The sequence below is a fragment of the Pleurodeles waltl genome, chromosome 7, assembly GCF_031143425.1.
Source record: "Pleurodeles waltl isolate 20211129_DDA chromosome 7, aPleWal1.hap1.20221129, whole genome shotgun sequence".
In the NCBI taxonomy this organism is placed as follows: Eukaryota; Metazoa; Chordata; class Amphibia; order Caudata; family Salamandridae; genus Pleurodeles; species Pleurodeles waltl.
In genome coordinates this window covers 674216314-674230291 of record NC_090446.1, presented here as the reverse complement: position 1 = coordinate 674230291, position 13978 = coordinate 674216314, and the positions used below count along the sequence as shown (strand labels likewise).

Sequence of the window (13978 nt, the reverse complement as noted above, 5' to 3'; positions counted from 1 at the left end):
TATTTTAGCGACCATGACAAAATTAAGCTTCAGATTTCCCATGTTTCACAAAATGCTGTTTACTAAAATGCTAGGCCAAGATTTTGCTAAGCGAACACCAAATTATTCTGATCTGTGGAGTGTTGACAACGTCTGCGCGTTGCCGGTATTAAGAGAGAGAAATCGAAGGGGACGCTGCGATGGAATATATCTCACGACATGACCGTACTAGGGCTTTCCACAGGATCTGCATAATCGCTCGAGACTGGAGTGATTTCCAATATGCAGGAGGGAGTCCCGGCTGGGAAAAGTCATCTGCTCTCCAAAGCGCCTGATTCCATTTTCCACACATGAAACTCGTCAGCCAGAATTCTGATGTGGTGACACACAATTTATTGTCAAAGCATTTCCCATAACACAAGTAGGGCCTGATTTAGAGTGTGGTAGATATCCTGTCAGCGGTATTACGATCGCAATAGGCCATAATGGGAGCGAGGACCACTGGTATGATGTGGTCCTGCGCATGCATTGTTTTCTGCTTAATTAAGGATTTATCCCACTTGCCACATACTGCATCACCCACTGTATAGGTTTAGGTAAAGAAACTATGCTTTTGACAGAATTTGCAAGGGGCTCAAAGGTTACTGAAAAAGTGGCTCCTGGTGGCAAAGCCTTTGCAAAGGTGGTCGACTTTCAGTTGTTGATTGCTGTATTCAAGTTTTTAACTTGAACTAAGGAGGTGAAGGTTTTGACCAGGCAGGTTTAATATGTGTTAAATTGGAAATAGTGCAAAAATAATACTGCATGAGAACAGACCACTTTATGCTACACAATTTGACTTTTTGCCACCTAATTTTGTTAACAAAGCCCAATAGCTTGGTCCTTCCCTGCAGCACAATTCCAGTCCCTCTATCCTTAGCCACCACCCACAAAGTCATGGTCCACTCTCCACCGGCTGTCAGCACGAGTGGTAAGCAGGGGCATAACATAGGCCCCCGCGACCTCTGCAGTGCGGGGGTGCTCGAGCTCCAGGGGGACCCGTAACCAGAGCACCTGGCCTGAGTGAGTCCAGAGGGGGCCCCCTTCATGTTCTTTGCAGGGAGGCCACCTCCACTTTCGTTATGCCACTGTTGCAGTCTCTGGATGCAGCCCCCCCAGAGGACAAACCGAAAGAACAGAAAGAAGGGCCTGGTGAGGGCATTGTGGTGGTGTGGTGTGTTGGTGAAGAGAACGCCTGGTTTGAGCTTGCACAGACGTGGTTATCTCAGGGGTTCAATATTACACCACCCCTGAATGATAGCTGTGTATTGTATTTCATTAATATTTACATAGTGCTTTCCCTGCAAGGCCTGGATTCCTTTCTGGCTTATCTATTTGCTTTATTTACATAGCAAGCCAAAACAGTGGTGTAACAAAGGCCCCCGCATCCCCGCATAATGGGGGGGGGGAGGGGGAGGTTGGTTTGGCGAGCACAAGGGGCCACCCTCAGCACAGTGCTCTGGCCTGAGAGCTCCAAAGTGAGTTCGGAGGGGGCCCCCTCAGGTTTCATTACGCCACTGAGTCAAAATCTTTGTGAGGTATGGAAATGTTCCTATTTAAATTGGACTCTCGAGTGTGTTACATATAAGAGAGCCCTAAAATGTTGTACACATACGTAGTTATTGTGTTTGCAACTTATTGGTGAATGACCAACATGCCTGAATGCGGATTTTTGGCCGTGGGTGAGTGACTGTTTGTACCGTGCACCACACCTCTCAGACGCTCTCTTGCGAAGGATGCAAGTTTTTTCATTGCAGAACACAAATGCCTTAATTTGGCTTAGGGCTTTTGCACAAAATATGTTGCGGGTCTAACTTTGATCATTCGAGTATTAGCATGTGCTATGCTGAAAATTTTGTACCACTGGCGTACATGAGAATGGGATCAGAACTTTGTTTTTACCAATCAGCATTGGCAAGAACTGACTGTCGTAGGATGCACTCAGGAGCAAACGTGAGTGCCAGTGTTGGATTACAGCTACTGATAGGTATGAACGTCAGAAGTCATTTGCACACTAGACGTGACTATTTCAGGATTTTTCCTCTGCCCCACTTACGTGACACTTGCCTTTCTATTTCATGGATTGCTGTTGCAGTACTATAACAATGTAATTTTATCTTTGCTGTTATTTATTGTAAATATTCTGTTTTAAAATGGCGACCGTGCCAAAACTGTGAGCTTCAAGTTAGAAAGTCCTCTCCATCAGCACCTGCTCTGCTTTGACGCTGGCTCTGACGTGCCCCAGTGCTGTATTGGGAAGACCTCCAATGGGAAATGAGCACTTTCTGACATCGCCTACATATGTCTGGCTCTACGGATGCTAAGAACATTCTCCTTACTCCTCGAATATGGCCTTCCCATCACAGGCTTTGGTTTTAAGTGCACCACCTGCAACACAATCAGTATTACGTGCACCAATTGATTCAGGACACGCTGAGTGTTGAGTAGGAAGTGGTCTTACTTCTCCATCTACCGCTAAAGGCCGCCATTAGCTCACCTAATGCCAAATGACTTGTCCACCGCCATATTGAATCAAATTTGAGCTGACGACCTAGAGGTGAGTGAGCCGTCAACTCCAACACAAAGATCTGAGCTTAGAGTCCCCCTCTCCTATGGCCTTTGCATTTTTATTCAGTGCTGACGTTATTAAATGTCAGCCTCCGAGGACTCATCCATGAATGTCAACACTACTCTTCATTTGAACTTTGATGAACTGTCAGAATGGAGGTGCGCGCATCTGGCGGGCTGCGGCTGAGTGAAGCCAGTGCTTTCAGGAGCATTGGGAAAATCAATATGAAATGTCAGGGGGGAGGTCAGATTGATCTTGCTTACTTGTTCTTTGGGGAGTGGCAGTGAAGGTGGGAGGAGAGAGCCACCGAGGAACAAAGGACAGTGACAGAGATGGTTTGCCTTCACGTACCAAAAATGAATCCAGCTTTAATCTAAACTGTCGTGAGGTACACACCATGTGTCAAGAGTGTGCCACTTCTATCATAAACAGCCAGGGCAAGGGAACCATTCCTAACATTTTGTGTGTAAACAACTCAGACCTGCTACAAAATGTTTCAATCCTTGACACTAAGTAGAGAGAGCTTGAAAACCCTGTGATCGCGTCACGGAGAAGACACTTCTATTTCATGCTTCATTACATGGGAGTTGGTAAGTCTGCTGTTTGGTTGTACATTACCACACTCAATAATTAAACGTCTCTTGAAGCTTGCACCAAGTCCCTAGACGGTGGACGTGTCATCACAGCAAGCACTGGCGTTTTAGCCTGCTTTCCATATGGCTGACGAGGTCAACTCTTCTTGGCTTTTTGGAAGCAATGGTCTGATGCAAACTTTCCTTACAGGCGCAGAGTTGAATCAGAGTTTTAGGGGAAACTGGGAGATTTCCTAAAGAGATTGGTGATTGCCTGTAAGGACCCCTACTGCCAGGGGCGGCTCCTTCGATATGGCGGTGGAGCGTCGCTACCACCCCTCGCCAGCAGCAGCAGCTGCAAAACTTCAATAGTAAAAACGTAATAAACTGTTTATTGTGTTTTTACCATGAAAGAGGCATTGACATGGGTGTGACAGGGACAAAGGGGGAGTGCACAACACTCCCCCTCAGTGCGCATGTTAGGCCGGCTGCTTCGGACCAGCCAAGCACACATGCGCACTGCGCTCTGTCCATCCCGGCACTGTGTTGCCGGGCTGGAGAAAGCTGGCACAGGCTCCCAGTCTGCTCTGAGCAGCATCAGGATCGGCCACAGTGCAGGATGGGAGCCTGTGCCTGCAATGCACCACAGAGCAGCGCGGAAAAAAAGGTATGTTTTATGTTTTGTATTATTTAATATTTTTTGGGGTTCTCTCCCCCCCACCCAGCCCCTTTTCCCTCCCGCAAGCCGCACCTGCCTACTGTACATCTGTCAAGCTTCTCTGAAGGTGGCTTCAGGCATGGGAACCGATGCAAACCAAACATGATAGATACACCTTCTAGCTTACCTTTATCCCTCTTAGGGAATTTGTGGGTCGGCACTTTAGTCTGAGCTCCTGATTTTGGTTGTTCTATTTGGTCTTTGTCAGATCTTTTAAGTGAAGAATAATTCCTTTGTTAAGAAACACATTTTCTTTGGCTCCCTTGTAGGGTACTCTTATCGCTCAGACATGAACATCCACTTTCATTGTTTGAATGATTATGTAAAAAAAAAAAAAAGATGGGGTTGGAGAAAAATTAATACCAACGAATGGGATCAAGGTCTAAGTTCTAGAACATTTGAGGGCATCTCTGGAGGTGGTAGTAATTTATAAGTGAAATGAATTTACAATAGGGTAAATATTTTTTTGAAGAAGTCCAAGTTTGGTTCCTTGTAATACATTTTGATTTAAGTCCTTTTGCGTGCTTAGTCTTTGCTCGATTATGAATTTCATTTATTCGTGTTTCCAATGTCTTATAACTCTTCCTTGAAACCTGAACTCATAACTGTAGGTCACACAGGACCCACATTCCTGGGTTGTCCTCAACCACGTGTCAAGCCCTCATACGTTTGTTTCTGACCCCAACATGCACCACGCTGCACAATTAAATTACTGTGGAACAAGGGGACGGCGCTGTCCGGGATGTGTACAGAAGGGACTGCATTCGGACGCCGTCTCCACCCACAAGTCAAATGTGTCCGCTTGACAAAGGTCAATATCTTCCCCGGTGGGCATCTGACCCAACAACAAACCTTGATGAAGGGCAGATGTACAGCAAGTGACGGGCGCGCGCTGCGTCTTCTACAAATGATCAAACATCACAAGCTGACACATGCCACTGAAACGAATGTAACAGAGCACAGCCAATAATAAGTCCCCATGACGAATAACAACACTCCCTAGCAACGCAGGGGCATTCAAACAGCTGGCGGAAGACAATGGATTGCTTCTAATCACTATGCGGGGTTCGTCTGAAAATGGTGTGCATAATGTCAAAACATATGTGAACAAAATAGTGCCATGAAATACATTGTATTTTCTTTAGTTGCCTTGTCTAGATTACTTTTTCCTACAATAACGTCTTAAATCTGGAGTATATGAATGCATATATGTGTTGTCATTGACGTAGCACAAATCTTTTTGGAGACCAATGAAGCACTGTGCCCCCAGTGGCTGCGAGAAGACCGAGCTTGAGTAGAGTCGCATCTCTTTTGTGTGGAGCATGGGTGGTCGATAGCTACTACACAGACCCTTACTGATGACGGTTGGGATGGTAGCTGGACCTTCAGCTACTTCCTGTCACCTAGGAGCAAAGAGGCAGTCTTGGAACCTGGTTGGATAGTGGCAGAAGGATCGACCCTCTGTTAGAAGAACTGCTTGCATGAGTGGGACACAGCAACACAAATTTGGCTCTGTACACGAGAACGGATACACTGAGTTGATGGGCGCATGGAATCCCATTTGTGGGGCATGTGGCCAGATGTTAAGCTATGCTATACCATCAGTAAAGTGGGATTTCTAAATCCCCATACCTTCAGCAGCTGGTTAAAAGCCCGTGGAGGAGGTCACGAAAAATGGGGAGGATAGAAAACAAGAGGGTGGCAGAATTAAGAACACAAAGTTGTGTCGTTTTTAGTGATATGTGGTGCCTCGACAATGGAGATGTACAACAGTAGCCAAGACTTGTGGAGCAAGGAGAGTTGGGGCGGCTGAAAGCCATTCCGAGGCTTCTGGCTGGCATGTGAGGGTGTCGGGGGAGGGCTCTGTGTGGAGGAGTTGGAGGGTGAGTGATTAAACTGATATGTATGTTAGATGTATTCCATTGCAAAGATGCAGATAAGTAAAGTACCAGGAGTTGGGATGGAAAAGGTCCGATGCCTGTCTCTGGAGGGGATGTGCACCCATCCCGAGTTAACCGTACAAGATTCTGTAGGTTTTATCTTTCAACTCACCACACATAAGAGTCAAGCATGTACACTGAGAGTTTCCCATATCACAGATTGTGACCCAGAGCAGCGCTAAGTGATCTAAGGGGGCACCACATCACGTGCACCCTCCTTTTAATTGAGCATGACTACCATGAGCTCACTAAGCTGAAAAGGGTTAAAAGTGGTTGCGGCAACATGACTGAAGCGGCAGGACAGATCTTTTTACCTGTGTTTTGCCAGGGGTGGGAGCCAAACCCAACCTTCTGCTTTTACATTTGTCTGTAATTCCCCTGCAACCTGGTCCTTCACTACATCCATCTGGGACAGAGACGAAACACATGAAGTGCTACTTCTTTGTGCTGAAGTTGTGTGTGCAGTGTGTCCATTTGAACTTTCTGAGTGGTGCCCTTGATGGAGGGTGGAGTGAGTTCCAGACAGGAATGTGAGTTGCAAGACTCCTCATATATATTCCAGAGGTTCCTGGTAATGAGTCAGACACTAGGGTGTGGAGGAAAGGAACTAAAAGTTCTCTTAGATGTGCAGAGAAATTCTTCTGCCATTTGCCATCCAATTGGTCACTGTAAGGGCAACTAACCTAGTGCCCCCACTTTGGTTAATAGTTAGAAGGGGAAGCCCCTCCCTTCCCTTTTTACGTCTTGCCTGTGAAAGCGCATGTGCTGCAGGTATTCTTGCTTGCAAGAGATATTGCATACAGCAAGGGGTTGGAGCCCACCCATTACTTACCACTTGTTGGTTTCACTGTCACTCGTATTTTCTGCTTCCTAATTCGGCAGTGTGTGCCGGCTTGGCTTCCTCTTTTTTCCTCAGGAACATGGGCAAAGTACAAATTGATAAGTGTCCTTACACTGCTGGCGCTGTAATTAAGATACTTATTTTTTTACTTCTTACTGTCGTGGTGCTGCTTCTTTTTTTATTTTATTTTTATTGCTGTGTTTCTTTGTGTTGCCTTTTCCCTCCGATCCTCTGTTCACGTTGCTTCTTCCTTACCACCTCAACCCCCACCTTGTTCATGTTGCTTCTTCCCTTCCACCCGCCACTCTCCTATTTTCCACGCTGCCTCTTAACTCCCACCCTCCCTTTGTCTGTGTTGCCCCCTCACTGGCCTGTCATTTTACCTTCCAGGGTCAAAACACTGTTTGTTTAAAACTTTTGATAGCACTTTTAAAAGATCTGCCATCCATGCAGCACAGCTGCCACAAAACCAATAGCTCAGCATCAGGATTGGTCGCAGGGCAGGCTGGGAGCCTGTGCCTGCAATGCAAGATGGAGTGGATGGAGTGGTGTGGTGGCGGCATGCTGTGGAAAAAGGTAGGTTTTATTTTTTGTATTACTAAATATTGTTTTGGTTCTCCACCCCACAATCCCCTGCCACGCGCCTCACCAACCCTTTTGCCTCCCACGAAAATAAGCATGAGCAGAAGCAGCCTGAAAATGGTGTCCACTCCTGGTGTCCATTCGTTTAGCACTTGACCAATGAGGGTCAAGTGCTAAAGGGGTGTACTCCGTGCTCCGTTTTGGGCTCAGTAGTATAGTTAGGTCCCAGGATACCAGTGGTAACCAGCTCAGATTGTTACAATCTGAGTTCAGCAACTCCTAACTGAAATAGGACTCCTTAAGAAGTTCCTATAATTGATGACAAGTGGCAGTTGGTCACTAGATTATAGTTCCAACTAATGCTAATAACAGCTAATCAGCTTGGCTTTTTCTCAGATAGCAAATGGGAAAAAGCAAGATAGAGCGCTCCAAGGCTAAATGAGAAGGCGAAGACAGTGCAGAGGCAAGTGTCATGAATGCGGCCTCTGAAAGTCTCCAAGGGGAGGCTTCTTTTAGACTGACCTCCATAGTGACCCTTAGCTTTTCTTTTTTTAAGTGTTTTCCCTAGAGAGTCTCCTGCATCCATCTCTGGGATACTGATGCCCACTTTCCCAGGATTACTTCCTTTCAGTGTGTTACTGTTCGCTGACACCCTGAAACTCAAGTTACCACTCTAGCTAAATAATACCAGGAGGTAAAGTATAGAGAGCCCGAGGGGGGCAAAACCAAGTAGGCCTGCCAGGAAGAGGAAGAGAGACGGAGATAGGCCTCGGAAGACAGAAAGAAATACAGGGAAGGTTGTAGAAGAAGAAAGATATAGGAATTGGAGAAAGAGCAGACAAAGCTCAGATTAGCAGCAGATAATTGATTGGTAAATTCTGGGAATAGTGATTCTACTTCTAAAGAGAAGCTAGCACCTAGCAGTGCGAGGTACTGATCGACTCAAATTCACACTTGGCTTGTTCATATAACTGGTCTGTGCCAAGTCACCCGTCATCAGAATAAGATACTGCTCAGTGCTGAAAATCACTACAGTTACCAGGGGTGAGGTCCTGGGGATGGCGGATCTTGTGTCTGGGCCCAAGATATATCCAGTAAAGCACGATTCACCCGACTGCGAGCAGTCAACTCCACTGCCAGACAGGACCCGCTGTTGCTCACCTCATTGGCCGAGTGCAGACACCCATACCACAGACTGGGATAACATTGGGCTGGGGCAGTGAGCAGATGATCGTTGCTTAATGGACCTTGCAATGAGCACGCCTTCTTCCGTGGCAATCCCCACTGATTGTTGACAAGCTAAGGCCCAGCCTGTACATCATGAACTCCACCAAGAATGACACAACTGCAATCCAGGAAGGGAGGAGAACTATTATACTATGGTTCTTAAACCTATCCAAACGCTGGATGAAGGGGTGCTTCACTTTACAGGTGGTGGAGTGTACTCCCCTGAGTTTCCCTGTATAGGGCTAAATGGTCATTTGGACAATACTTCTGTCCTATGGGGTATAACAGAAACTGTTCCTCTGCTACATTGTGACCCAAATATAAGATACTGCTGGTGTAATATGAAGTGCCCTTTAAACTTTACGTGCTGAGTAGCGTTTTGTGTAAAAGTAAAGCACTTTTCCTTTTTAAGCAAAGACACTGACTGGATTGCTGACAGGCTCTTTGTTGTTTTCTGAGTCTCCAACCCAATAACACCTCCCTAAGTAAGTCTTGGACTGATCGACTCCACTCCCCTGAGAGTCGTAGGCTGACATATTGTACATGGTGCTCACTTTTAGGCTTCATAGTAAAGTTAAGAGACAGTACAGCAGGCCAGTGGTCATAGGCTTGAATTGTCACATTCTGGGCTCAGTAACGCATATTCCCCTTGGAATCCTGAAAAAGATTCACACATAGGCCATTTGGCCCCCAACTATCTCAAAAACAGGATGTTTTTCAAAACCATATTCCAGTTGTTACAAACCTTTGTGCCTAACCAGAGGTGAAATGATTTCCCCCTGGTCACTTATAACCGTAAGACATCTCTATGCACCCTCCTAGCATTGAGCAAGAAAGTCATGCTCCCCTCCAGGTTTCAGATTCCCATTGCAACACTTTGGATGAAGGGTTATATGGTGTGGAGCTCTCAACATTAGCATTCCTTGGCACATGAGTATAGTGACTATTGAATAATTCAGACTTGAATTTTTCCAGAGTCACACAATTTGGCCAAGTTGAGGACGGCAGCTTTCGAAGTCCATATAAAGACCACACTATAGTAAGTCTCCTGGTTACCAATGAAAGAGCATCCCAACATCCTTTTGAAAAGACAACCTTCACTCCTATATCAGTGACAGTCACATTTTACATTCACACTCTCACTACACTTCAAAGCAACCTACACACAATGTTATAACATTTTGCAAAATCGAATTTATCAGGAAGAGAAAGACTTTCCATTAGATACTCACATTTGGAGTGTCTGTCACACAGAGCTGAGGAGCGCATGTCGCAAAGCCGTATGGTCCCTTTGCTGCTGCTGTAAGCGAAGGTGTTGCAGTGGTGTGGGTGGAACTCGGCCGCCGTGATCACTTCTGTCAGCTCTTCCATGTTGGCAGGTTTGATGTCCACAATGTCTGACGCAGACGAGTTAAGGGTTTTATAACTTCTCAGTTGCTGTCCATGCTCTCTTACTAATTAAGAATACCTCTGCAGCAGATTTAATTAGTACAAAAGAAAACATTGATTAGGTGGAGACTTTAAAAGTATTGCATTCATGTGGGTGATACTGAGAGGTAAATTTGAAGATACCAGAGCTTCTGGGCCCTAAACGGCGATTTTCAACTGACTTGAGGCTCAGCATGGCGTGGTTATGGAAAGAAAGATTGTGATGATCGCAATATCCATTAGACCCATCAAGTCTGTCCCAGGCTCTTCTTTAATTCTGTTTTTGCTACTGACACTTTAGGAGAACGTTCCTTGCAACTCAGTGCCCCACTAATGAAAAAATGAAGTTCAGCTATTGCACCAGTAGCGTAACAAAGGCCTCCCCAGAGGCAGGTCCAAAGAATGTTCTTAGAAGCTATCTACCACCACCTATGTTGTTCTACCCCTTCTATGTGACCTCTGTAGTTATGGAGAGCACTCAATTGTGCTGCATTGCAGATGACAATTAATATATTAATTTTTTTATTTTGCTTCATGGGAGCAGTGTCCCACGTTTATGCAAAGATGGGTTGAACTTGAACTGTGTCAGATGTGGGCCAGAAGCTTGTACAATTCTGTTTTCCTTTTGTATTTTTTGTTGCCCAACAGAACAACTCCTTGGCATGGTTCGTCTTATGAAATCCTATTTCTTTATGCTGTATTTCTACACCTAACCTGGCAAGGCCAACGATAGGCCAGCCAGCCACTATAGGGGCCCAGCTGATTTCTTTCACATGGTATGGTCCTGCCCTGTGATCCAAGTGTATTGGGAGAAAATAAATCAGGAACTGAACAAAGCAATGGGGAAGACACAGTTACTGACCCCCAAAATGGTGCTTCTGGGCTCGTTGGAGGAGCTGGAGGGTTCTAGAGCGGAACGGCATTCGTTGGAACGGCCACACTGGTGGCAAAGAGATACATTGCAGCCGCATGGAACACAGCCAGAGGTCCTTCCCTCCAGAAGTGGATGCGGGGAGTGGACTGATGTGCAGCCCAAGAAAAAGTGGTGTATGAATCAAGGGGGTGCCCCCGCAAGCATGTGAAGATCTGGGGGAAATGGACGGGTCTAATTGGTTTAAATTGAATCTGCGATTGTATGTACCTGTTTTCTTCCTTCGCTCCGTGTGGTTCCGATATATAACTTCAGCAGAATCTCATGTGTTCAATGTCAAGGAGAGGCAGAACAGATTTGGTAACCCCTTCTGCACAAGTAAGGGCTGTATTGAGTGCGTTCTTTTCGTGTTTTGTAAGTTTTTCATGAAAAGCAATACAAATTTGTTTATAAAAAAAAATCAGCCAATGGCTGGCAGGCCTGAGATGCTCCCTGCTTGGGGCGTGGCTAATGACTCTTCATGTTTCACAGGTACCTTTCCTTCTTTTCTATTGTAGCAATGTAGTTCTTTAAATAAAAATTGGTCTTTCACAATTAGTAATGCTGCTTAGCAACAGCCATTCTTTCATACATATATACATCTATCTGATTGATAAATGCAATCAAGAATGGAAGAACCTCAGTTAACTAGGGGTGCTCAAAAATGAGCTCTGGGTATTTATGATTTAAAAAAAATGTCAAATTGGATTTGCACTGTTACCAACAGCTGATGAATGTTGGGGCAATTAAAGATAATCGATGGCTTTGAAGGGTACACTGGAATATAAAGAAATGACAATCCAATATGCATATTCTTGTCTTCTGGACATAGAAATGGAAGAATGCATTAAAGATACCGAACACTCACTGTTTTGCAGCATTTTACACCTGGTAACAGATGAAAAAAGGCGGGTAAAGTAAGGTCGATTTCCAGTTTATAAACTGCTTGTGGGTGGGAGGACAATGATAACAGGTTTTGCTTGTTTTCTTGTAGTGCAGCTGCAAATGTAAGATACTGATTGGCTTGATCTCAAAACGGATGTAGATATTAGTGATGTTGGTGTAATAACCTCAAAATCACGGGTGAGGCCAAAGAGAAGGTGAATGTAAAAATTACACAGTTGAAGAGAGGGGTGGGAACTCTGATGAACAAAAAGAGAAATTGGTGCTGCGAGAGGAGAAAGAACCCCCTAATATAGAGAGTTTTGTTTTTGGAGGAGGGAGTGGGCCAAGAGATATTAGGCAGTGACAATTAACCACTGCCTTTGCTCCGTTAAGAATGTCATACAACCTCTATAACAATACTGTTATTTGCAGATAACCCCATTACACAATCATTATTGCATAGACCAACAGCACATCTTTGCTCTCAACAAACACCAGAGCTCTTACGTATAAACACAAATCAAGACCGATTAAAGTTAACAATGCTTGTTTATCTTCAATTTTCTCTGTATTTTGCACAGCACGTTTGCCGCGCTGGACCTCCTTCAATGCTCCAACCCTAGCTCCCTTACAATTGTCATCATTCATCTTGGTGATGAATCCGGAACCTACTCATTGCCGGCATTATAATTCTTCTCTTGAAATTTCCATATTGGTGTCTGACGCTCTCAAGCCATACAGCCCTGGATGCTTGTTTACCATCCTTTAAAACATGCTTATGTTACTTTAAATAACCCTGGTACTCCAGTCTACAGAGGGGGTATGCTCCCTGCAGAACGGTTTCCCTAATTTAGTACTTATTGTTGTCCGGATCCATTCATTGATGAATATGCATTTCATTTATGCCGACGATAGACAGCTGCTGTTCAAGCTAGCAGGCCCCTCCAGCTATCCCTACACAATACAGCACCATACTGCTAAGCGTTACATAGCGCTTGCAGCATACCACCTTCTGCCTTTCTGCTGCCTCCTGACTGCTGCCTCTCCCTGGTTCAGGCCCCCACCTCCTCCCCTTCACTCTTCCTGCCTTTTTCCCCCACTTCAGGCCCCCTGCATCCTGCTGTTTTCTTTCCTTCTCTGCTCCCCATCCCAACCTCCCACGCCCCTAACACTCCACATCCTACCTAATGGCGGTCGCTGCAGGACTGTGCCAAAGGCACGCCAGTCTGCACCTGGACTGTGCCCAGTGCCAGGACCTCTGGTCCTCCCACCATCGGACACTATGCCACAGATGAGGAGGTTCTGGTTTTCAACACCAGATGCCAAGGCTCCTGCTGCTGCACAGCCTCCCCACCAAAGGACCCCTCGCCTGCCGCCACACTGGACCACCACAGGACCCAACACCTCTACCTCCCAGAAATCATCACTAACCCAGAGCCGTTAGACTGTATCCTGTTCAACGCCCCCTCCCTCAGAAAAGATGCCACAGACATCTGGGACACCACCATCCCCAGATGTCACCTTTCGTCATCAAAACATGGCTCAACCGCACCTCCAACACTGCCACTGGTACCCTCGACAGATATCAGATGATACACCGAGACTGCCCCAACAAGCATGGTAAAGGAATCTCCATAATGGAAACCATCCAATGCTCCACCATGAACAATGACCCAACAACGATCATCGAGCACCTTAACTTCCTACTACACATCGACCCCAATATAACCATAAGGGGTACCCTCGCAGGACCCAGACCAGCTTTCTGTGATGCCATCAGCAGCATTATTGCACCCCTCACCATCTACTCTCTCCACTACATGCTGCTCAGCAACCTCAACTTTCACATCGAGGACCCCATGGGTGCCAACTCCACATCCCTACTGGAGAACCTCAACAAAATTGGACTCACCCAAATAGTCTCCAAACCCACTCCCAGAGCTCGACACACCCTCAACACCATCTTCATCTCCACCGACAGAATCAAATTCACCCACACCACAGAACTCTCCTGGACCGACTACACAATTGTCCACTTCATCATCAGCAAGACCCAGCACCTCATTATCAAGCACCGAAGCACCACCCACAGCAGCTGGGGACAAGTAACTGAGAGCCAATGGACGAAGGCTCTGAGCACCACACCACCGACACATCAACCAACCTCGACCTGGCCGTCCACAACTTCTCTGCCTGGAACAGAAAATGCGCTGACAGTCACCCCTCTGAAACCAGCAAAAGCCACCAGAATGTCAAGACAGGCCAGCTGGTAAACCTTACAGCTCAGA

The 13978-nt window shown here is 46.0% G+C and overlaps 1 protein-coding gene across 2 annotated transcripts in view; it reads right to left on the bottom strand.

Annotated features, from left to right (window-relative positions):
- PPP2R2B (protein phosphatase 2 regulatory subunit Bbeta) overlaps nt 1–13978 on the bottom strand; it is a 280594-nt gene that overhangs the window by 17934 nt on the left and 248682 nt on the right. For both annotated transcript variants that reach the window (XM_069244673.1, XM_069244674.1), the window contains exon 6: nt 9700–9864. In XM_069244673.1, coding sequence (XP_069100774.1) covers nt 9700–9864 — 165 coding nt within the window. The remainder of the gene's footprint in view (nt 1–9699; nt 9865–13978) is intronic.